At 37.6% G+C, this 24181-nt stretch overlaps 1 protein-coding gene across 2 annotated transcripts in view; it reads right to left on the bottom strand.

Annotated features, from left to right (window-relative positions):
* macrod2 (mono-ADP ribosylhydrolase 2) overlaps positions 1-24181 on the bottom strand; it is a 785092-nt gene that overhangs the window by 176149 nt on the left and 584762 nt on the right. For both annotated transcript variants that reach the window (XM_052150997.1, XM_052150996.1), the window contains exon 8: positions 19944-20017. In XM_052150997.1, the coding sequence (XP_052006957.1) occupies positions 19944-20017 (74 nt within the window). The remainder of the gene's footprint in view (positions 1-19943; positions 20018-24181) is intronic.

Below are 24181 nucleotides of genomic sequence, written 5' to 3' on the forward strand. Positions count from 1 at the left end.
TGCCTTTTCTTTTCTTCAGCATAGGAAAAGGCAAAATGCAAATACTTCTCAAAATGACATGCTCAGCTTCTCTCCTCAGCTTCTCTCTTAGCAACAAGAAAGGCCAAAGAGTGGGCAAAATATAGGAAGTAATCTGTGCTTTTCCATAAAAAAAACACTAATGCATAAATATAAAATCAGCCATGTTGACTGGAGTGGGGAATATTATGCACAATGTAGGCCATTCAATTGATGAAGTTGTCTGTTGGGTCCGTATAGGTACATTGAGTTCAAGTCTTTCACTGTAGATTTTGATTAAGGTGCACTTGATATTTTATTTATATTTTATTTCATTTTATGGCTTATCAGTTAAGTAGAAATAAATAGTACTAGTAAAACATTTATTTGAAAAAAGTCAAAGGCTATTTAAACTAAGTGCAAATAGCAGTACAAACAAAAAACATCTTTGCACTAAGTGCAAATAGTGTTAGATTCTATTTGCACATCAGTGCACATAGAAGTAGATACTATTAGCACTCCTAATTAAATAGTAACAAACAGCATCACTGCATTTATTTAGATGAGTTTATTTAGAAAAAATGGCTTTATGGTGCTAGACATACATATATGAGCACTGCTGTGTGAGATCTTTTAACTAGATGAATATTCCCTGTAATTATACACTTTCACTATACACATTTCTAACATATATAGCAAAATGACTGAGCGCAACATTAAATTACAATGAATAGAAAGAAAGAAAGAAAGAAAGAAAGAAAGAAAGAAAGAAAGAAAGAAAGAAAGAAAGAAAGAGCTGATGCTTTCACTGTTTTTTATTTAATCTCCTGTCAGTCAGGATATGCAACAGATCGTCAATAGTAAGAGCCCCTCATGAAGGACAAAAAATGCTGATGATGGTCTTTTCATTTTGAGGCCAGAGGTTTACGGTTTAATCCATATTAATACAAGCAACAACGAGAGAGGCAAAAAAAAGTGTCCATTACATTTTTTTTATAATCGTCCATTTCTGTGCGCCACAGATAGCAGGCATAATTAATCCCTATGATAAACCGCTTACAGATGAGGATGTCTTCACTTTCTTTTGGAGGACGTGGGCTGTCTCTGTTGTTTCTGCAATAAGTTTTCCCTGAGTTGTGGGTCAGTTTTCTTATTTTTTTTTTATACGATCTGAAATTTGAAAGGAAAGATGGTGTTCTGTGTGTATAAGTGATGAAATCATTGAAGGTGATCTTTATTTTTCAGGTGTCTGCAAGATTGCTCGTGAGAGTTGAAGTGAAAATAATGCGGATAAAATGTATCCTGTATGTCATCGACAATCCTAACTTGCAGTACTTTTAGTGCTTCAAAGCTCTATCCCAAATGATCAATTCTGCATATCTTAATGGAACAACTGTAGATTTTCTTTTTTCGACACACAATAACTGACAATCAATCAAGTATAAGAGAATATCACAAATTGTTTAATTTAAGTCATATCTATTTCTTTAATCTAGAGAGATAAGGGTCAGATAACCACTTTCATTTAATGGCAACATTCTTCTCGTGTATTTAGATTAAACTGAACCAGGCATGGAAATTAACAGGACAATTTATCGTTTTAAATAAACTTTTATCTTCACAAGTTCAGATGCATCATCAAAATTGATTTTCATGTGAGCATATCATCGAGGGCATATTGATGCTAACCTTGGGCTATGTATATCTTTTATTTGATCTGGTGCTTAATTATAACCCTTGCTGGCTGTGTTTACGCTCTGTTCAAACATTAATTCTTTCATTTAGTGCTGTTATCTATGAGTGAGGAAAAAAGGTCACACATTTCCAGATTTCATAATATAATTATTGTAAAAAGTGTTCATTTAAAAAAAGAAAAAAGAAAAAAAAAAACACAATGACAAAGTAATTACACTGTTTTGTATAAAGTGAGGCTGTCAAACACACTATATTAGAGACAGAAGGATAATTCATTAAGTAAAAAATGAGACTGCGACATTAGAACAAATGGCTTTGATGCAGCGCTCTTCTTTTGAAGATTGTAATGTGGCATTACAATTAAATTCCATCAACTGCATCTTTACATTTAGTGTATTTTATTATCTTGATGCATCAACATTGTAATTAGCATCGTGTAATTAGCCTTGGGTAGGAAACATGAGGAAAATTAATATCTGAGATGTTTTTCACAAGATGACTGGTATGCTACTTTTTTCTTTTTGGGAAGAATTATTTATTTATTTTACCAGTTATGGTATGAGCACTTTAATGTCATGTTTAGGCTATCTATCTATCTATCTATCTATCTATCTATCTATCTATCTATATATATATATATATATATATATATATATATATATATATATATATATATATATATACACACTCACCTAAAGGATTATTATGAATACCTGTTCAATTTCTCATTCATGCAATTATCTAATCAACCAATCACATGGCAGTTGCTTCAATGCATTTAGGGGTGTGGTCCTGGACAAGACAATCTCCTGAACTCCAAACTGAATGTCAGAATGGGAAAGAAAGGTGATTTAAGCAATTTTGAGCGTGGCATGGTTGTTGGTGCCAGACGGGCCGGTCTGAGTATTTCACAATCTGCTCAGTTACTGGAATTTTCATGCACAACCATTTCTAGGGTTTACAAAGAATGGTGTGAAAAGGGAAAAACATCCAGTATGCGGCAGTCCTGTGGGCGAAAATGCCTTGTTGATGCTAGAGGTCAGAGGAGAATGGGCCGACTGATTCAAGCTGATAGAAGAGCAACTTTGCCAGAAATAACCACTCGTTACAACCGAGGTATGCAGCAAAGCATTTGTGAAGCCACAACACACACAACCTTGAGGCGGATGGGCTACAACAGCAGAAGACCCCACCGGGTACCACTCATCTCCACTACAAATAGGAAAATGAGGCTACAATTTGCAAGAGCTCACCAAAATTGGACAGTTGAAGACTGGAAAAATGTTGCCTGGTCTGATGAGTCTCGATTTCTGTTGAGACATTGAGATGGTAGAGTCAGAATTTGGCGTAAACAGAATGACAGCATGGATCCATCATGCCTTGTTACTACTGTGCAGGCTGGTGGTGGTGGTGTAATGGTGTGGGGGATGTTTTCTTGGCACACTTTAGGCCCCTTAGTGCCAATTGGGCATCGTTGAAATGCCACGGCCTACCTGAGCATTGTTTCTGACCATGTCCATCCCTTTATGGCCACCATGTACCCATCCTCTGATGGCTACGTCCAGCAGGATAATGCACCATGTCACAAAGCTCGAATCATTTCAAATTGGTTTCTTGAACATGACAATGAGTTCACTGTACTAAAATGGCCCCCACAGTCACCAGATCTCAACCCAATAGAGCATCTTTGGGATGTGGTGGAACGGAGCTTCGTGCCCTTGATGTCCATCCCACAAATCTCCATCAACTGCAAGATGCTATCCTATCAATATGGGCCAACATTTCTAAAGAATGCTTTCAGCACCTTGTTGAATCAATGCCACGTAGAATTAAGGCAGTTCTGAAGGCGAAAGGGGGTCAAACACAGTATTAGTATGGTGTTCCTAATAATCCTTTAGGTGAGTGTGTGTGTATATATATATATATATATATATATATATATATATATATATATATATATATATATATATATATACAGGTCCTTCTCAAAAAATTAGCATATTGTGATAAAGTTCATTATTTTCCATAATGTAATGATAAAAATTTAACTTTCATATATTTTAGATTCATTGCACACCAACTGAAATATTTCAGGTCTTTTATTGTTTTAATACTGATGATTTTGGCATACAGCTCATGAAAACCCAAAATTCCTATCTCAAAAAATTAGCATATTTCATCAATTCAATGAAAGAAGTGTTTTTAATACAAAAAAAAAGTCAACCTTCAAATAATTATGTTCAGTTATGCACTCAATACTTGGTCGGGAATCCTTTTGCAGAAATGACTGCTTCAGTGCGGCGTGGCATGGAGGCAATCAGCCTGTGGCACTGCTGAGGTGTTATGGAGGCCCAGGATGCTTCGATAGCGGCCTTAAGCTCATCCAGAGTGTTGGGTCTTGTGTCTCTCAACTTTCTCTTCACAATATCCCACAGATTCTCTATGGGGTTCAGGTCAGGAGAGTTGGCAGGCCAATTGAGCACAATAATACCATGGTCAGTAAACCATTTACCAGTGGTTTTGGCACTGTGAGCAGGTGCCAGGTCGTGCTGAAAAATGAAATCTTCATCTCCATAAAGCTTTTCAGCAGATGGAAGCATGAAGTGCTCCAAAATCTCCTGATAGCTAGCTGCATTGACCCTGCCCTTGATAAAACACAGTGGACCAACACCAGCAGCTGACATGGCACCCCAGACCATCATTCCTTCTCCCCAGTCTTCCTCCAGACTCTGGCACCTTGATTTCGAATGACATGCAAAATTTGCTTTCATCCGAAAAAAGTACTTTGGACCACTGAGCAACAGTCCAGTGCTGCTTCTCTGTAGCCCAGGTCAGGCGCTTCTGCCGCTGTTTCTGGTTCAAAAGTGGCTTGACCTGGGGAATGCGGCACCTGTAGCCCATTTCCTGCACACACCTGTGCACGGTGGCTCTGGATGTTTCTACTCCAGACTCAGTCCACTGCTTCGGCAGGTCCCCAAGGTCTGGAATCGGTCCTTCTCCACAATCTTCCTCAGGGTCCGGTCACCTCTTCTCGTTGTGCAGCGTTTTTTGCCACACTTTTTCCTTCCCACAGACTTCCCACTGAGGTGCCTTGATACAGCACTCTGGGAACAGCCTATTTGTTCAGAAATTTCTTTCTGTGTCTTACCCTCTTGCTTGAGGGTGTCAATGATGTCCTTCTGGACAGCAGTCAGGTTGGCAGTCTTACCCATGATTGCGGTTTTGAGTATTGAAACAGGCTGAGAGTTTTTAAAAGCCTCAGGAATCTTTTGCAGGTGTTTAGAGTTAATTAGTTGATTCAGATGATTAGGTTAATAGCTCGTTTAGAGACCCTTTTCATGATATGCTAATTTTTTGAGATAGGAATTTTGGGTTTTCATGAGCTGTATGCCAAAATCATCAGTATTAAAACAATAAAAGACCTGAAATATTTCAGTTGGTGTGCAATGAATCTAAAATATATGAAAGTTTAATTTTTATCATTACATTATGGAAAATAATGAACTTTATCACAATATGCTAATTTTTTGAGAAGGACCTGTGTATATATATATATATATATATATATATATATATATATATATATATATAAAACAATTTTGGATAATGTATATTAAATATAAGTTTGCTGATTAAATACCTGACAAATAAAAGGTCCCATTTGATTATGTTCTCTTTTATATTTAGAAATTGATGGACGCAAAGCAGACAAATATAAAATAATAAATATATATATACTCAGCAAAAAAGAAAAGTCACTTTTCAGGACACTGTATTTTAAAGATAATTTCATAAAAATCCAAATAACTTTACAGATCTTTATTGTAAAGGGTTTATACAATGTTTTCCATGCTTGCTCAATGAACCATAATACAGTTAATACAGAACAGTTAATGAACATGCACATGTGGAAAGGTCGCTAAGACACTAACAGCTTACAGACCATTGGCTATTAAGGTCACAGTTATAAAAACTTAGGACACTAAATACACCTTTCTAATGACTCTGAAAAACACCAAAAGAAATATACCCAGAGTCCCTGCTCATCTGTGTGAACGTGCCTTAGGTATGCTGCATGGAGGGCTACAGATGTGACCAGGGCAATACATTGCAATGTCCATACTGTGAGACGCCTAAGACAGCGCTTCAGTGAGACAGGAAGGACAGCTGATCATCCTCACTGTGGCAGACCACATGTAATATCACCTGCACAGGATTGGTACATCCGAATATCACACCTGTGGGACAGGTACAGGATGGCAACAACAACTGCCCGAGATACACCAGGAAAGCACAATCCCTCCATCAGTACTCAGACTGTACTCAATAGGTTGAGAGAGACTAGACAGAGGGCTTGTTGTAAGGCAGGTCCTTACCAGACATCACCGGCAACAACATCGCCTATGTGCACAAACCCACCTTCGCTGAACCCAACAGGAATGGCAAAAAGTGGTCTTCAATGAGTCATGGTTTTGTTTCACCAGGAGTGATGCTCGGACTCGTGTATATCATCAAAGGAATGAGCGTTACACCAAGCCCTGTACTCTGGAGTGGGATCGATTTGTAAATCTGGAGCAGTCCACGGAAAAGAGATACACTGCAGTACTTAATGCAGCTGGAGGCCAGACCATATACTGACTGTAACTGTGTTGATTTTGACCCCCCTTTGTTCAGGGACACATTATTCCATTTCTGTTAGTCACATGTCTGTGAAACTTGTTCAATTTATGTCTTAGTTGTTGAATCTTTTTATGTTCATACAAATATTTACACATAAACTTATGTTATAAAACATATACTGTAGCTTCTGATTGGATGAACCACTTTCAAAGTTATTAAATAACTGATATATGCACACAATTGATCGCACATTGATCAAGTTCTTCATATTAATGTAGTGAGTTGTGATCTAGCTCGACAAATTGAACAATTCAAAAACAATTGAACTATCCTTAAAAATAAGTTCTTCCTTGTCTTGACTTGTTGGGTCCTCTGTATTTTCAGAAGAGGTTTTTAAGGTTAATGCCCTATCAAGTTTCAAATCAACAAAACCTACCACCTTATCTTAAACCCAGAGGTGGGTAGTTACATGCTACATTGACTCCATTATAATTACTTACATTTACTTGAGTAATATTTTGGGGATATTTTAGTATATTTTATGGTTGGTAAATTTTTAACTCTTAAGTAAATTTCTGATGAAAAAACAATTACGTATACTTTGTTACAATGGGTAGCCTTCCTGTCATTACATTACTGGTTTTAATTTAATAAGTGTTGATAAATGTGTAATTTAATGCGATTTTTGCTACAATGGAACTTCACAGCTGCACACTGTCACTCGGGTCGATTTCAACAATACAGCAGCAAGTGCGAAAAAACATTTCTTCACTCCATGTAATTTCTTAATTTTACACCAAGACAAGGATATATTTCAAGATTAAAATGGCAGCTCCAACTTAAGAAAATATGGTGAGGTAAGTTTTAGAGATGTGGGCTTTTCTGTGTCATGGTGATACTCATTCATTTTCAGCGTGAATCTGTTACTGTGGGCTCTTATGACCTCAGTTTCTTAGTTTGCATTTTTTTATCAGCGCTGCGACATATCAGTGCCTTATAAACATCTGCGTTAAGAGAAAATGTTTTGCCCTACCTATCGTGATTGTAAGTGCAAGATGTGTGCGGCTTTGTCTTATGTAGAGCACGCTTCCAAACACAGAGATAATGTGCAATTTACCCTTAGTGTACTGAACTAATTATCTATATTCTTTCGACACTGACAATGCTGGACCGTCACGTCGTAAAAAGCTGTGAAATAACAACAGAAGGCATGAATAAAGCATAATCTTGCCTCAGTGTATAATTAAACATTATATATAACTTGGTACTGTGTGACATTGTTCAAGTTTTCACCATAATAATGACTAGAAAAAGGTTTCCAAACTTCTCTTCTAATTGACAGATTTGTCCAAATCTGAGAAGCATTCTTAAAGTGATAGTTCAGCCTTTAATTACTAGTATATCATCATTTACCCACCCTCATATTCTTCCAACCCAGTGGAACTTTCTGTAAATTGTGGAACCAAAAACTGAAAATTCTCACACCTTTTTCTCACACTCATGCCATCCCAGATATGTTTTTTTCTTTTCTTATTCTGTTGAACACAAATATTTTTAGAAGAATATCTCAGCTCTGTTAGTTTATACTAGAATACAAGTGAATGGGTACCAAAACTTTGAAGCTCAGGAAGCACAAAAAGGCAGCATTAAAGAAATTCAAATGACACTTGAATGTTCAATCTATACATTTATTCAGAAGGGATATGATGTGTGGTTGAGAAACAGATCAATATTTAATTATTATTTTATTTTTTTTTACTAATAACCATAACTTTCACATTCTTCTTCTCGTGTATTTGTTATTCACTTCTTTGTGCATATCGCCACCTACTGGGCAGGGAGGAGAATTAATAGTAAAAAAAAGGCCTTTATATATTATAAAGGTATCTATATTTATCTGTTTCTCAACCACACCTATCATATTGCTTCTGAAAATCATGGACCAACAGAGCTGAAATATTCTTCTAAAAATCTTCACTTTTGTTCTGCAGAAAAAAGAAAGTCATACACATCTGGGATGACATGAGGGGGAGAAAATGAAACCATTTAAATTATTTGGTGAATTATCCCTTTAATTTGATGCATGGAAGAAATAAATCATATGGGTTTGGAACAACATGATGGTGAGTGATGACGCTTTCCATTATTAGCAATAATATTAATAGTAAATTAAGCTACTGCACGATTTGGTCATGTTTGAAAAAGCTTGTAAACTGAGTTGGTTATGTAAAGCAAATGTTAAAATCGCCTTACAAGTCAAGCACAACAGTAATATTTTTAAAGTCATAAGAGAACATTTTGTGAGAAACAGTGTCTAATTAACATATAAACTGATAATCTGCCATTTTACTTGTGATTAGTGTAAGAGGGAATAGAAGTAATTGTTGTTTTGGCTCCTCTAGTGTTCATTTCACCAAGAAACTGCTGCGATACATACAATGATCCATGTAAAAAACATTTTGCATATTTTAGGTTTAGTAAAATGTTTCTGTGAAATCATGTAGAATATAGTATCTACCATGGGATAAACAGTATAACAAAATCTCTACAGGTCGACACATTTCTACAGTACCACTGTACAAACATTCAACCCAGCCCTAGTGCCAGTTATTCAAAAAGCCATCCTTTTGACGTTTCCTTTCCTGACAGTGTTTAAATAATAAAGGGTTTTGTCAGATAAACTGGTTATGACCTTTTCTATTGAGCTAGACAATTCCATGTCATCATAGAAGAAAAAAGCGCTGTATCAGCATTCTGAGCTCTGATTAGATGCCTTAAGAGGAAGTGAAAAGTACTTAAATAGTACTCTGGTGGGGGTACCGTGGAGTGACTCCTGCATGGACTTTTTTGGCCACTCCATCATAATGCTCTGTAGGTAATGTGTGTAAATAAGGCTCTCCAAGTCTTCTGGTGATTTATTCTTGACCACACCCCAGCAAGTTACTCAGTTGTTTTAAGACATACACACTAAAAGAAAGGCCAGACTTCAGAAACTTCAGAAAGGTCTGCAGTCACTTTGATGGCAGTAGCAGCCTTAGGGAGCTTGGATGTCTCTATATAATGCAGACAGCATGATGGCAGGTAGGGCATGGGAACAACTCACAGCTGACACCAACATGAGACACAAAAGACATTGTTGCAGTTCAGTGAGCACTGAGAAGGAAACATCCAACATTTCCTTGTCTCTCTCACTGACTTCACCTGAACTGGGCCACTGGTGAACGCCCCATCTGTACTTCTGCATACACTAAGAGTTATAAAGGACATGCAAACTATTAGTAGTTTGGTACAAAATCAATACTTCAATTCTAAAAAATAATGAGGACCCTAAAAAATAATGATTACAGAATTTCTAAATTATTTTAGTTAATTAATCAATCTCTAACTAGGCCTTGCATATTAAAATAATTACTCCTGTCAATTATGTCGCTACTATCAATAAAAATATTAATAAAAAAAAAAAATGTGCATTTACAAGAAAAAGAGAAAAACAATTACTTGAATTTTTTTTTTTTACCTGATAAATACTTAACATGCCATTATATATATATTTTTTAAATATTTTTATTATTTTTTTTTTACATTAAATAATAAATCAGAGTGCAGAAAGCCATTAGTTTTTTCAGAGGCATCAAAATTGGTATAGCCATCCATCCATCCATCGTCAACCGCTTATCCTGTGTACAGGGTCGCGGGGGCTGGAGCCTATCCCAGCTAACATTGGGCAAAAGGCGGGGGACACCCTGGACAGGTCGCCAGTCCATCGCAGGGCCACACATAGACAGACATATACTCACACTCACCTCCACATCCACATCTAGGGCAATTTGTTTTTTTGGAGACACCAATTAACCTAGCCTGCATGTCTTTTGGATGGTGTGAGGAAGCCGGAGTACCCGGAGAGAACCCACGCAGACACGGGGAGAACATGCAAACTCCACACAGAAAGGCCGGGGCAAAATTGGTATAGCAAATCATGAAATTCCACTGCTACTGGTATCAAGCACTAAAAGTTGGGTATCATGAGAGCCCTTAGTGCCACAGAGCATTAAATAGCATCTGATCTTTAACTTAAATTGACAGTTCACTAAAACAATTTAAATAATTTACTCACACTCATGTTTTAAAAACCTTATGTCAAGTGGAAATCACCATTTGCTTTAATTGAATCGATAAAATATGCATTGAAAGTGAGAAAAGAATTATCCTTAAAGAATTATCCTTTTAAAAACACATTATATCTGTCATTAGCTGCATCTTTATTTTTTATTGTTATATATAACTGCACTTCAGCATCATGATGATTATAGGTCATATATACACTCACCTAAAGGATTATTAGGAACACCTGTTCAATTTCTCATTAATGCAATTATCTAATCAACCAATCACATGGCAGTTGCTTCAATGCATTTAGGGGTGTGGTCCTGGTCATCCAGTATGCGGCAGTCCTGTTGGCGAAAATGCCTTGTTGATGCTAGAGGTCAGAGGAGAATGGGCCGACTGAGTCAAGCTGACAGAAGAGCAACTTTGCCTGAAATAACCACTCGTTACAACCGAGGTATGCAGCAAAGCATTTGTGAAGCCACAACACGCACAACCTTGAGGCGGATGGGCTACAACAGCAGAAGACCCCACCGGGTACCACTCATCTCCACTACAAATAGGAAAAAGAGGCTACAATTTGCAAGAGCTCACCAAAATTGGACAGTTGAAGACTGGAAAAATGTTGCCTGGTCTGATGAGCCTCGATTTCTGTTGAGACATTCAGATGGTAGAGTCAGAATTTTGGCGTAAACAGAATGAGAGCATGGATCCATCATGCCTTGTTACCACTGTGCAGGCTGGTTGTGGTGGTGTGGGGGATGTTTTCTTGGCACACTTTAGGCCCCTTAGTGCCAATTGGGCATCGTTTAAATGCCACGGCCTACCTGAGCATTGTTTCTGACCATGTCCATCCCTTTATGGCCACCATGTACCCATCCTCTGATGGCTACTTCCAGCAGGATAATGCACCATATCACAAAGCTCGAATCATTTCAAATTGGTTTCTTGAACACGAAAATGAGTTCACTGTACTAAAATGGCCCCCACAGTCACCAGATCTCAACCCAATAGAGCATCTTTGGGATGTGGTGGAACAGGAGCTTCATGCCCTGGATGTGCATCCCACAAATCTCCATCAACTGCAAGATGCTATCCAATCAATGTGGGCCAACATTTCTAAAGAATGCTTTCAGCACCTTGTTGAATCAATGCCACGTAGAATTAAGGCAGTTCTGAAGGCGAAAGGGGGTCAAACACAGTATTAGTATGGTGTTCCTAATAATCCTTTAGGTGAGTGTATATATATATATATATATATATATATATATATATATATATATATATATAAGCCATTCTGCTCTATTCTCTAGGAAGCATTCTCATGTGTCTTTCTCACTGAAATGACAATAAATGTCTCGCTAATGCATTATCTGCCACAGTCCCAACAGAACTTGGCATGATGCTGCATTTACCATTCAGATAGCAAATCGTCCATCACAACAGACATTTGATTCTATTAGCTAATCAATCTTGCTTTTTGGAGTTCCTGCAGGGGGTTGCATTTATTACTACCTGAATCCCTTATATGACAGATGGCACAAAACAAACATGTTTATAAAATAAATAAAAACTAGTAGGAAAACTATCATAATCGTTAAAAAGCCACAGAGTTTAGAAATAATGGTGTCGCTTAGTAACGCTTAGTTCCTTTGAGCACGGCACGGATTCCTGGTTCAGTTGAGGTTTTATTAGGAGGGAATCTCCACAATCTGTTTCATGTGTCAGAGCCGCGTGGGTGATACGGGGCCGTCTGGACAGGGGTCTGAGACTTTATATTAAACTGTCTACTGGTGGCAAATGGCGAGCCAGCAGCCAAATAAAGTGTCACACTGCATTTTTCACTGGCAGATTAAAGCAGTGTAGGCCTGAATTACATCAAATTAGATGTGAAAATGGGAAATAAAGCAAACAGATGACTGGAGGTGGCTGATGCAGTGGAAAATCAGTTGCCGTGATTGTAGCAGAATTTTCCAGCCAGTGGAACAGGCTGGCACAATTACATGGAGCTTTTTTTTATTTTTTATCTAAGATGGGACTGTTTTCTTCCGGTTACATGCCACAATTGTATGCAGGTAGTCAGTGACATAAAACAGATATGCAGCAATTGCAATGCATAGGGATGCTACACAACTGGCAAAACGTTTAAAGAGGACTCCCATGCCCTGAAACGTTAAGGGGGCACCAATGTTGGGGGGACCAAGTTGATATTGCAAACACCCCTGTAAATGGTAGCAGTGCCCCTGCTGGCAGTGATGCATAACACTATGAATAAATGTGCATATATTGGAATGGATTTTTCAAGGAAATATAAAGATGGAAATTAATGGTAATCAAATACTTGAGCCTGCATTGGTGGCAAACAACTTTCATATTTTGGATATTTTGAATATCAGTAAAACGTTTAGACTGAATTTATATTTCTCATGATCTACAGTATATGCTTATGCTTAAATGCTTGAACGTAGTTTTGCAGCCAAATATAAAATGAGCTAATATTTTTTAACTATTATTTTATTGAAGTATATTGACAAGGACTGGCAATTGAAAAGCAGCCAACAAGTGTCCAGCATAAAATACATGGGACCTCTTTCAAAACTGTATTTGAGTTATATAGCTTTAATTCTATTATGTGGAAAATAGCAATTATAAAGAATAAGTAAGTAACTTTTGACTGGTATTATAAATTCTTAGTATAAAAAAGGGACCAAAGTAAAAAAACAGCAAAAGTGTTGATAGTTGTCCATAAATGACAGATGGAGAGAATGAAATAGAGCTAAACAGTTTATCAAATGTCTAAAAACAGGGCTGTTACTCTAACTGATTAATTCTGCTTTTTGGGGCACAGCTGCCATAGTCTGTAATAGTCTGATGAGAAATATATAGAGAAAAAGTGGGTGAAGTGTTGTCCAGAGTTATAAGAGCAGATCAAAGAATTACTTCCTGCTTTGATTCCCTAAGATGTGAGAGATCATGACAGAGCTGGACCCTGCAGTCTACAGAAATCTACATAGGCTGTCCGCTTCTGCTCAGCTTTACCACAATAGAAAGAAACACCCACTGCTTGGTTTTTCAGAATGATTTCATGCAGGAAATAAACGCCTTCTGTGGAGCTCTCTGTAAATCTATCAGGGTCATGGGGAGCTGGACCAGAGGATAAACACAGAGCTAATCAATGGCATGTTCCAAGAATAACCTCTGGAGCAAGCGTGACCCTAAAACCAGGACCACTAGAGAGGTGCGCATGCGTATTATTATGACTCCTATTTGTGTTTGTTATCCATCTCTATTTCTCTCTCTCTCACTCAGTCTCTCTCTCTCTGTCTTTCTCTCTCTCCCTATCTATATATGTATCTAACTCATATGAAAGTGCAAAATTTAAACACTTTTTAAGAAAACAGTTCAATTATTTATGTAAACTTTTTAAGTGGAAAACATATTGTGTGCACCTTTACATAATGAGAATACCTCACCTTTAGAAAACCAACTTGACTGTCTTCATAAATGGAAGGTAAAGTCCAGGTGTTTTTGACAAAATTCAATTATACATTCTAAAATGACTTGCATGAATAATAATAATAAAAAAAAAAAAAAAATATATATATATATATATATATATATATATATATATATATATATATATATATAAATTCCTTCAAGCACATTGTCCAATCCCACACCCCTTCGCTCTGCAGGCCTGCCATAGTTAGAAAATCCCATGTCCATTATTCTTCCCCAATGCATTATAGTGAACACACACCTGGCATGCGAAGGTTAACTTTCAGTCATCAATCACAATTGTCGGCATGTGAGGTGCTGCAGCACGCCTGTACTATGATATATTAAACATGTAAGTGGAGTCATCTTAAGGTGGCTAAGAGCCCAGGACCTAATATATAAGCCCAAGCTAATGCACCTTATTGTGAAGTTAACAGTATAGTGCATACATACACTTAAGTCTGTTGATGCTCTTGACAACTAATGCACCTCTCACATGCCTTACACATAATGGCACCCTGTTATGGATAGAAATGGTATCAGCACAGCAAATGATCATTTACAGGGGATTTTCAAGTGTTTATTCTAGGATGCCATTGAGAAAATGAAAAACTGAAAGTCCTTAAAATAAGTGCTGGTTTCAAGATATAAAACAGATTTATGACCAGGTTCAATTGAATTTAGTAAACATATTGTAGTAGAATAAAACCGAAAAGAATAGAATAGAACACTGCAGAATGGTACAGTGCAGAATAATAGAGTAGAATAGAATAGAGCACTACACTACAGTAGAATTTAATATACCAGAATATAAAAGAGCAGTCCAGATCAGTGCAGTGCAGTGCAATAGAATAGAATAGAATAAAATAGAATGGAACATAGCAGAATGGTACAATGCAGAATAATAGACTACACTAGAATAGAATAGAACACCACACTACAGTACGACATAACAGATTAGAATAGTGTGGTCCAGTGCAGTACAATAGAATAGAGTAGAAAATAATATACATTTTTAAAAGCTTGTTGGTACAAAAATTGGTGATTTGAAATGGATCTAGTTACATGACCAAGCACTCATATTCTGCGCTCATCTTCTCACAGTTTTTCATTGTTCAGGTCAAAGACAGTTTTAGAGTCCCAGTAGAGGTTTGCAGGCCAGACATTTCATCCAACTCATCTCTCGCTTCCTGACTCTCACTTTGACCGGAGGGGAGTGAGATGAGTTCTTAAATATTCTGTGTAAGATCTGAGGGGAGACCTCCATTTTATTCCTATCACAAGATCTCTCACTGTAACAAGCAGGAGTTTTAACTACCAGCATGAACTTTAGAGGAGATATGACTGCTTGGAATTTGGAGCTGACTGGGTCTTACAGGAATTCCCTTCACAGAAACCACATCTACATATAACACAACAATACAATTATGTATAGTTCTCTGTTAAATAAAATGATGAAGTACAGTACCATATTTTGCTTTAATTTCAGCATAGCAAAAATCAGTCTACAAACTTGTGGTTTGGAAAGGACTGGCTGCAGTTGTGGACTTTCATTGCCTTTTATTTTTATCAGCAATGTAACAGCAATAATATGACTATGATCACATCTCTAGCTACCATATAAGTAGCCTAAAAATAAGTGGCAGATGTGCCCAAGACACAATCTTTTACCTTGATTTTACTGAAACGACACTTTTTCTGTTTTTGTCATTTTGTTTCTGAAAAAATACATAAATTGAAGCCATGAATGTAGATGTGCCATTAGAATAGAACAGTAAATCCCTCTAACGGCACTTATGTTTTTGTCCTCTCTGGCTAAATAGTGTGTAATTAATCCTCACTTCCCCACAGTTCATGCTCAACCCACAGGCTTTACTTTGGCCTAACAATAACACTACATTAAACTGCCCTCTGCCTCCGTAGGTAACAGCCATTCAGTAAAAGCGGCTCAGCAATCTGTTATGCAATCCATTTGCAGAAGCCTGGAGGTAGTAGAGCTGTATCAACAAAGTTTTGTTTGTATGTTTTTTTATGTGAGTGTGCAACTAGTTACAAGGTTGATTTTAGAACAATTTTATTCAAATTCTTGTTTATATGCTACACTGCATATCCTTATTAAAGAATGAATGTGCTCCCTTCACATTACTTCTGTCAATCCTATGGAAGTTTACCTCCAGCAATCTAATGTTATACATTTCCTTTAAAATCTAGAGTATGATGGGGTGTGGCTTTCAATCTCCTATGGTCAGTCGTTCTACTATGTGTACAAATGTTTGCAGATATTATTATATATTACATTTTTAGATTGCTAAGTGATTGGTTTAAAAGAATTAAAATGTGCTCAGTTTGCAAGTTAGCCAATTTCACTGCACCACACTGAGAGAATGTTCTCTGAAACCCTCCTCCTCCCCAGCTTCACTTGTCTATATCTGCTACGTGGTATTGTATTTATATCTAAATGTGCTGCAGCATGTCCTGCATGCTTTACGAAGCATATCTTGTTATTTGTCTAATTGTGATGACGCAACATGTCCACATGCTGAAATCAGCATCTCAGTGTATGTTCTAGGAGTAGCCTCCGTACTTGCTCTGCAGCAGCATTATAGCAAATCTAGTCCACCAAGATGAATATCCTATAAATATGTCATATCCACAATCTTTCAGTCAAACACTTAATTAGAACGTCTACCTGTCAACTTTACTACACATTTGTGCATTCACTCTTTAAACAGCACCATAATTATTTAATTAATCTACAAATATATCTTGATTGAGTTTTATCCACACTTTTATTCACACAAACATATTCCTCACTCTCTGTTTCTTGGTTCACATTGATGCTTGAAGTGCATACCCATTTAAAACCGCTAACAGACCATGTAAGGACCTTCCTCAAGCTGAACTGCATTCTAATTCAATGCGCGTCAAGGTAACAAGCTGCGTTGATGATCAAGTCAGGCATGTGTAATTGCTGGGTTTGGGTTTTCAAAAGAAATCCTCTCATTTGTAGCCTTTGGTTTAGACATGCTCTCACAGATTTACGACCAGGCAGTTCATTAATGTTTTGCAGCAAGTGTTATTTGAATCCCAAAGTGTATCCTAAGCACAATGTTAAGAACTCTTTTAATGTGGTTAAATGACACCCCATAGAGACCATTTCAAGGACTGTTCGTTGGTAAACTCATGTGACGGCATTTTTCCATGAACATTTCCTGCTTGTCAAAACAAAAATATAATGAATGTGAGATATTGAAGCCAATGGTCAACCCACCTTACAGGTAAAGTAGCAAATCACCTTTTAGATACAAAAATCGACTGACCGGATTAGCTATATAAGATGGGATAATTGCATTTATAGCATAAATATAGCCCTTCCTGTGGATCATCGTTACCTGCCTTGCGTGATGGGGCTCACGTGATCCCAATGAAGACCCTCATCACCGCCACCTTTAAACACCAAGTGCGCTTCTCCTCGGAAGACCGGTCTCAACCTGCTGGTGTCTTTGCAGGTCCAGGAATGGAGCAGGAAGGGTGCGATACGAATTAGAGGAGCCGCACCTGGAACCCCAGTGGGAGTTGGAGCAAGAGTCGTGGCCGATGGGCCAGGATGCCGGGCCGCTATTCCCCTAATGTGCTGAGGCCCAGGGAAGCTGGACAGCTCATTTTACTGCTTATTTGAAATTTGTTCTTTATCGTAATCTTAACCAGCCCTTTTGGAGATTTTGGTATTTCCCCATCCAAGTAGAAAGGAGCTGCATTTTCACGGCACTTGTTTACATAGAAAAATAGCTGCCGAAACTGTCCAAAAACATTCCAAAAATGTCCGCCGAATGGACTAACTTACCTTGAAAAAGAGACTTGTTTTAATTCTAATTCCTTTGTTTTTACATTCTTGAAATGGTCTATAACTGGATGTCACTAAGAGGTATAGAGTGATAAAGACAAAAATGGCAATTGCAGAAAGCAGTTGCCACTACATATATTCCTCCTGGAAGGGCTATGAGCTTTAATTGATTTTTCATCAGGGAAATGGACTGTTGTTCCAACATTTACTCTTCTTCATAAGTATTTGCCATTTAAAATATCTGACCTCCAAACAAGGAGCTCTCCAGGACAAGCGGCATTGAAGGCCCTGTCCAAAATACCACTCTGAGACCTTGTGGTCCCCATCAGAGTCTACAATTTGTTGAATGGGCTGTCAGGTAGCAGTCTGCACCAGACTTGGTTCAGCAAAAGTGTGCATTGTGGGCACAAAGTTGCAGCAATGGGGATTTAACTCCGGTCATAGAGGGCCACTGTCCACCGGAGTGTATCTCTAACCCTAATCAAACACACCTAAACACACAAATTAAGGTCACCAGGACAACTTCAAAATTACATCCGAGTGTGTTTAGTTAGGGTTGGAACTAAACTTTTCAGAACGGTGGACCTCCAAGACCAGAGTTTAAAACGCAAGTCCACAGGGTAGTTCCATATCAAATCAACCTAATTTTAGAAAATTCTCTGGCATAAATGTTTGCTTTTGTTAATACAATAAATATAAATGATGATAAAAGCCAAAATATTACATTCCATGAATCAATATTTAGTGAATAATCAATTATTTTGTAGAGAGGGATAAAAATGACAATTTTCACCTGTTATTTGGAGTAAAGCAACAGGTTAAAAAAAAATAAAAAGGTAACAATTACATTATTTTATACAGAGATAGGTAGATCTATCACTAAAATAAGTTGACTTGATCACCTGTTGTTGCATTAATGCCAAAGATATGACTCAAAAATGCAATGGGATAAAGGTGCCTAGTGTTGTTCCTGGCAGGCTACTCAGCCTTACATACTCTATATGGTTAGCATTAGGGTGGGGTTAGGGCATCTTCTGCCTACATGAACAAATTCAGGCATATTTGTATAATAATCTCAAAAGAACTGGATTGTGACAAGAGTGTAATTCGTGAATTGGAATATACGGGAAGTGAACTGGACTATACAGAATAATTAGTTAGGGAATCAAATACAAATACAAAATACACTGGTAGAGCTGTGTGTTTCACACTGTAGATTTAGTAGCGGGTAGCATAGCTGCTCTTTAGAGCATTGAAGTACAGTGTTTGATCCGCCGTGCAAAATGCACGTACAACAACTGTTAACAGAAACATAAGTCATGAAAATTACACGGTTCCAGTACTTGTGAAAGAAATGGAACCAGTATGGGACAAGAACCAGTGATTGGTACGCAACCCTATTAAAGATAATCTTAAAATCCTTTAAAATTCTGGTTCAGAACAAACCTTCCTTTTGATATCTTCATATGGGGCTGTCAGTGTGGCAACATGCATAAATTGTTACATTTTATCTATTCTCATTGGTCAAAAAACAAATTTGGTCACTTGGTCTGAAGCTAGAGTTTCTTGTCCAACAAACAAAGGTCTGTAGTTTGTTTTTCAATTCTGTCGAAACTAGAAATGCCCCTTTATATTGTATATTCACATGAAAACAATAATGTCCAAATCATAGGTGAAATTTCAGTTTGACTCCCTACTAAATAATGTTGTAATGGTTAAGGATGATCAATGAGGAGGTGGGAACCAGCAGTCAAAGAAACTTTTAATGACATAAATCAACTTAAACGCACAGACACAGCGGCCGCGTGTCTGTCTGTCTGTCTGTCTGTCTGCCTGTCTGTCTGTCTCTCTCTCTCTCTCTCTCTCTCTCTCTCTCTCTCACACACACTCTCGAACTGGTGCCTCCAGCTTGTCTTTATCCCCCTTACGGCCGATTAGGACAATTCAGAGCCAGGCGTGCATCCTCACGGCCTGGCCACGCCCTCCTCCTTATCACAAATGTATTACATTGTAAATATTGATCCATGGCATTAACTGTTTTGGTTCTACTCATCATTTATGTGTTTTCTTTTTAGACAATAGAACAATATAAAAAATACAATTTTGAGCTGAGGACCTCTGGTTAAGTTGACAAGGAATGACCTCATATTAAGTCCACAGTTTTGAAGACAGCAACAGCTCCTACCTCATCTCTGTTGCTCAAAATCCAGTCCCTCACAGTTCTCAGTGCAATTTCTGCTGCCGGCTCATTGGGAAAACCTGTGTAGGGAAAGGAGAAGGATTCTGTTTTAAATTCATGCCATAGAGTAAGCTTAGCATATGTACTCACACTTTGACACTCACGCAAACACCACCATATGGCTGTTTGTTGCTCAACTCTCACCACATTTTTAACAGTTACCACAAACAACAATCTGTTGAGTTTGCACACAAATCCAAGACCTATTCGTACGTCCAAAAAATGCCCACATTTTTACAAACCCAGCACCTCCGCGTTAACATAATTGACTTAAATCTTTCTACAATCCAATATAACTTCCCCAAACATGGTCTATTACAATCTTTAGCCACATTCATCACTACGACTTGCCAATTCCTTGTAAATTTACAGATCCATAAAGCAGCTTTGACATGATCGTTAACATTGTTCTGCTGTCCGCGCAGGTGATAGGGTTGCCACCAATGAAAAATTAATGACACATTGACCAGTGAATGTAAAAGATTATGCCACTAACTGCTATATTAATCACCTCAGTCTCAGCCGAGATGGGAAAACAGCCTCTGTGTTTACACAGCGTATTGACTGAGAATAAATAGATTGGAGGAGATTAATATTTAATATTGCTGAAGGAGAGAAAAGGGTAACAGTAAACATGGGTGCATCTGTTGACTCGCAAGTGGCGGCATTGACCCCGAAGACCCATCTCAGCGCTCAGACGCCCGGGTGATTGGAGATGTAATAAACACACGGCTTCAGAACGGCCGAAGAGATGTTTTCACTGTCTGTTTCACCTCAGCAGCCTGACACAGCGTTCTCGGAGTCTCCTGACGTCCTGTCTGTGGCTTTCAACACAAAATAATTTGGGGATCTGTTGGGAAGAGGGGCAGGAATCTCACAAGAGCCTTGTTCTGTCAGTCACTGCCCCATTCTGTTCCCTCTTTCCCTTTCTGACAGGAATAATCATTGGCTGATTTCTGCTGCTGGCTGGAAGCAGACAGAGACAGAACTGAACCAGGGGTCAAGAATGTGAGCGAGACACGCTAAACCTATTATCGTTCTAAAATAATCCCCTTACAGAGAACAATGTACACTCAGTTTTGGAAGTGACACCCACATTTAAATGCAAGAGTGAATCCCCTAAATTATCGCTTTTTGTGTGTGTGAAGAATTCAGTACCCAACAATGTCAATAACGTGGTAACAACGGCATCAGTGAAACTATATGGCCACAGACAAATAGCTTAAAAGTTACTTTAAATTCTATAGAGAGCATTTAGTAATTTCTGGAATTTTCACACTCTGAATCTGAACATATCACAGGACAGATCGTGGGCTGAAAGACCAGATTTATCTGATAACTCCGTTTTAAGAAATGTGGTTATTTTGTTTTGCCTTTGCAAGGTAATACAGCAGTCACTTCCAAAATTGCAACAATTTATACGATAACAACTGAAAATGTTTCATTTTAACAATAATGTTTTATTTTGTGTTTTATTTATTTATTTATTTATTTTTTTGTCTTTTGACAAAAAGGGCCTTTAAATGTTTTTTTCATTCATCATGTCATATTCCTTAATTTTAATCAGATTAAAAAATTATTCCATGCAATATGTTTCTCATTCCATTGTATATTATTATTATATTATTGTATTATTGCATTGCATTAACATTCCTTTTATAAATACACCATTATTTTTCACTTTAACTTCTCTATTTTTGTGTTAATAATTGTCCCCACCACCAATATACTTTTCAAATTGATAAAATAATAATATAATATATTTGCATTTTTTAAATTAACACTTTTCAATTGCTTTTCATGAAGGCAACACTAATGTCCCTTTAAGAGAACACAGATGCATACAATATCACAATATCTTAAGGGCAAAAAAAGCAAAAGCTAAAAGCAAAATTAGAGGCCACAAGACTCTTGTACGCATCACGTAAACAGTGTGTTTCTGTTTCAAATGTGAATTGATTTTTGCTTCATGGGTATTAATTATACACAGTGAGTTAAAAAAAGAAACATGGAAAGAGGGAGAGGAAACAGAGAGAAGCCCATATAATGTCTGCCTGTAAAGAGGAATGTGCATTCAAGGTCAGAGTTAACAGAGTTAACCGTCAGACCTCACTGAGAGGTCTCTCTGATAACCCATCTCTCTTCTGACTGCTTAACATGTTCCAAGCATGCATGCGAGATGCCCTCTCTATTCATTCAACAATCATCTCAAGCTACAACAAGAAAACCCTTAATACGAGGGATTTTCAGTGGGTTTGCATCAGATCTTTGGATTCAGGAGTTTTGGAAAACAATGTAAATGTGTATGCTTCAGTAAATACGCGGAAAAGGGGGGAAATTTGAGAGATATAAAAAATGCAGTCAAGTATAAACTCTATGCATAGCAATCACACAAAATGCACACAAAACCACTGTGAGATTTAAAACATCTCAGCATGTGCAATCAAATAATCATCCAAAAAATGTTACATGTCTTGCTGGAGGAAAAAAAAAACACTTTTTCTTTAACAGTGAGAGCACACAACAAATGAAAATGCAAGTCTTTGGGACGAAATAGAGCAGGGTTACAGAATATCTCAAAAGTATTAGATAAGTTCTGGTTCCTGGTTGGATATAGTGAGGGTCAAAAATTACACTTGCCAATTGACTAGTAACTTTAGGAACAGCTATATAATATGTGATTAAAATGTAATCGTAATAACAATAGTCTTACCCTCGCCAAAGTCACATGAATGATTCAAACAGTCTTAAGAAAACCTAAAAACGTGTACCTTGCGCAAACACACACTACTACATAATGCAATTGTCAAATGGAAAAGACACTGTACTTTAAAGATCATTTTGTAAGAATCCAAATAACTTTACAGATCTTTATTGTAAAGGGTTTAAACAATATTTTCCATGCTTGCTCAATGAACCATAAACAATTAATGAACATGCACATGTGGAACGGTCGTTAAGACACTAACAGCTTACAGACAGTAGGAAATTAAGGTCACAGTTATAAAAACTTAGGACACTAAAGAGATCTTTCTAATGACTCTGAAAAACACCAAAAGAAAGATGCCCAGAGTTCCTGCTCATCTGCGTGAACGTGCCTTACGTAGAGGCGTGAGGACGGTAGATGTGGCAAGGGCAATAAATTGCAATGTCCGTAGTGTGAGACACCTAAGACAGTGCTTTAGGCACCGACTAAATTGCCTCTAAACAATCGAGTATCAAAAAATGTCTTGTCGTTCAGCACCACATTTCAATACCTAAGGGGTTAATCTCGTCAACGTCAGTGATAAGCGTGTAGCATGCTAGATGTGCCAAAATCTGGCTGTGTTTTGGCATCAAGGAAAACCCCTAGTTCACGTGAGGCTGTAGTGTGTGTGCGTTCCAACCCCTATAGATGTAAAAGATGTGGAAAAGATCAAAAGTGTGGCTAGATTTCACCAGGCTCGATGCCAACAACGCACAATGCAATATTTGCGACAAGATAATTGCTGCCAAGACCAGCAACACTGGTCTGATGAAAAATGTGATGAAGAACTTGAAAGTGCACGGAATAAACATAAAAGCAGAAAGTTGCTCCGTCTTCGACCGCAAGAAGACCGAGCCGGTGCAGTCACCCTCTCAAAACTACTGATGAATGCAGCAGCACTATGACTGGGACACTGACAGGTAAGGTTAACGTTTAACCAACAAAAAAAATCAGCTAACTTGTAGTGGTACATGCTTGTGTACTTGTTAAATTAAAGTTTCTGTGCGCTGTGAAATAGTCCTACAAACTGGGACCTACGTAACGTTAGATAATGTTTGGATGTATGGCTATAGGTAGCTAAATCGATGCTAAAATGCTTTAAGGTTGACAGTAACTGATTAAGCTGAACTCACATTAAACTAGTTATCTTGGTAAACCGTCTTTATCCTTAGGGTTGGATGAATTAACAGATTAGGTTTCTTGTTTTTTTTTTTCCGCTTCACATTAATGTTATAGTCTCTGCCCCAGCCAACCCTGGCATGAGGAGAACAGAAGGCTCAGGTGATGAGTCTTTGAGTCTGTAAAAAAAGTTAACAACCAGAAAAAATAAAACCAAAGTTATTTGGAGGTAATGTGTAATGTTTGTAATTTTGTTAAAACAGATTTCATAAAATTGGTATCGAAAAAAGTACAGTTTAGGAACCGGTATTGAAGTCAA

Source organism: Xyrauchen texanus, chromosome 20, assembly GCF_025860055.1.
Source record: "Xyrauchen texanus isolate HMW12.3.18 chromosome 20, RBS_HiC_50CHRs, whole genome shotgun sequence".
NCBI classification, from domain to species: domain Eukaryota; kingdom Metazoa; phylum Chordata; class Actinopteri; order Cypriniformes; family Catostomidae; genus Xyrauchen; species Xyrauchen texanus.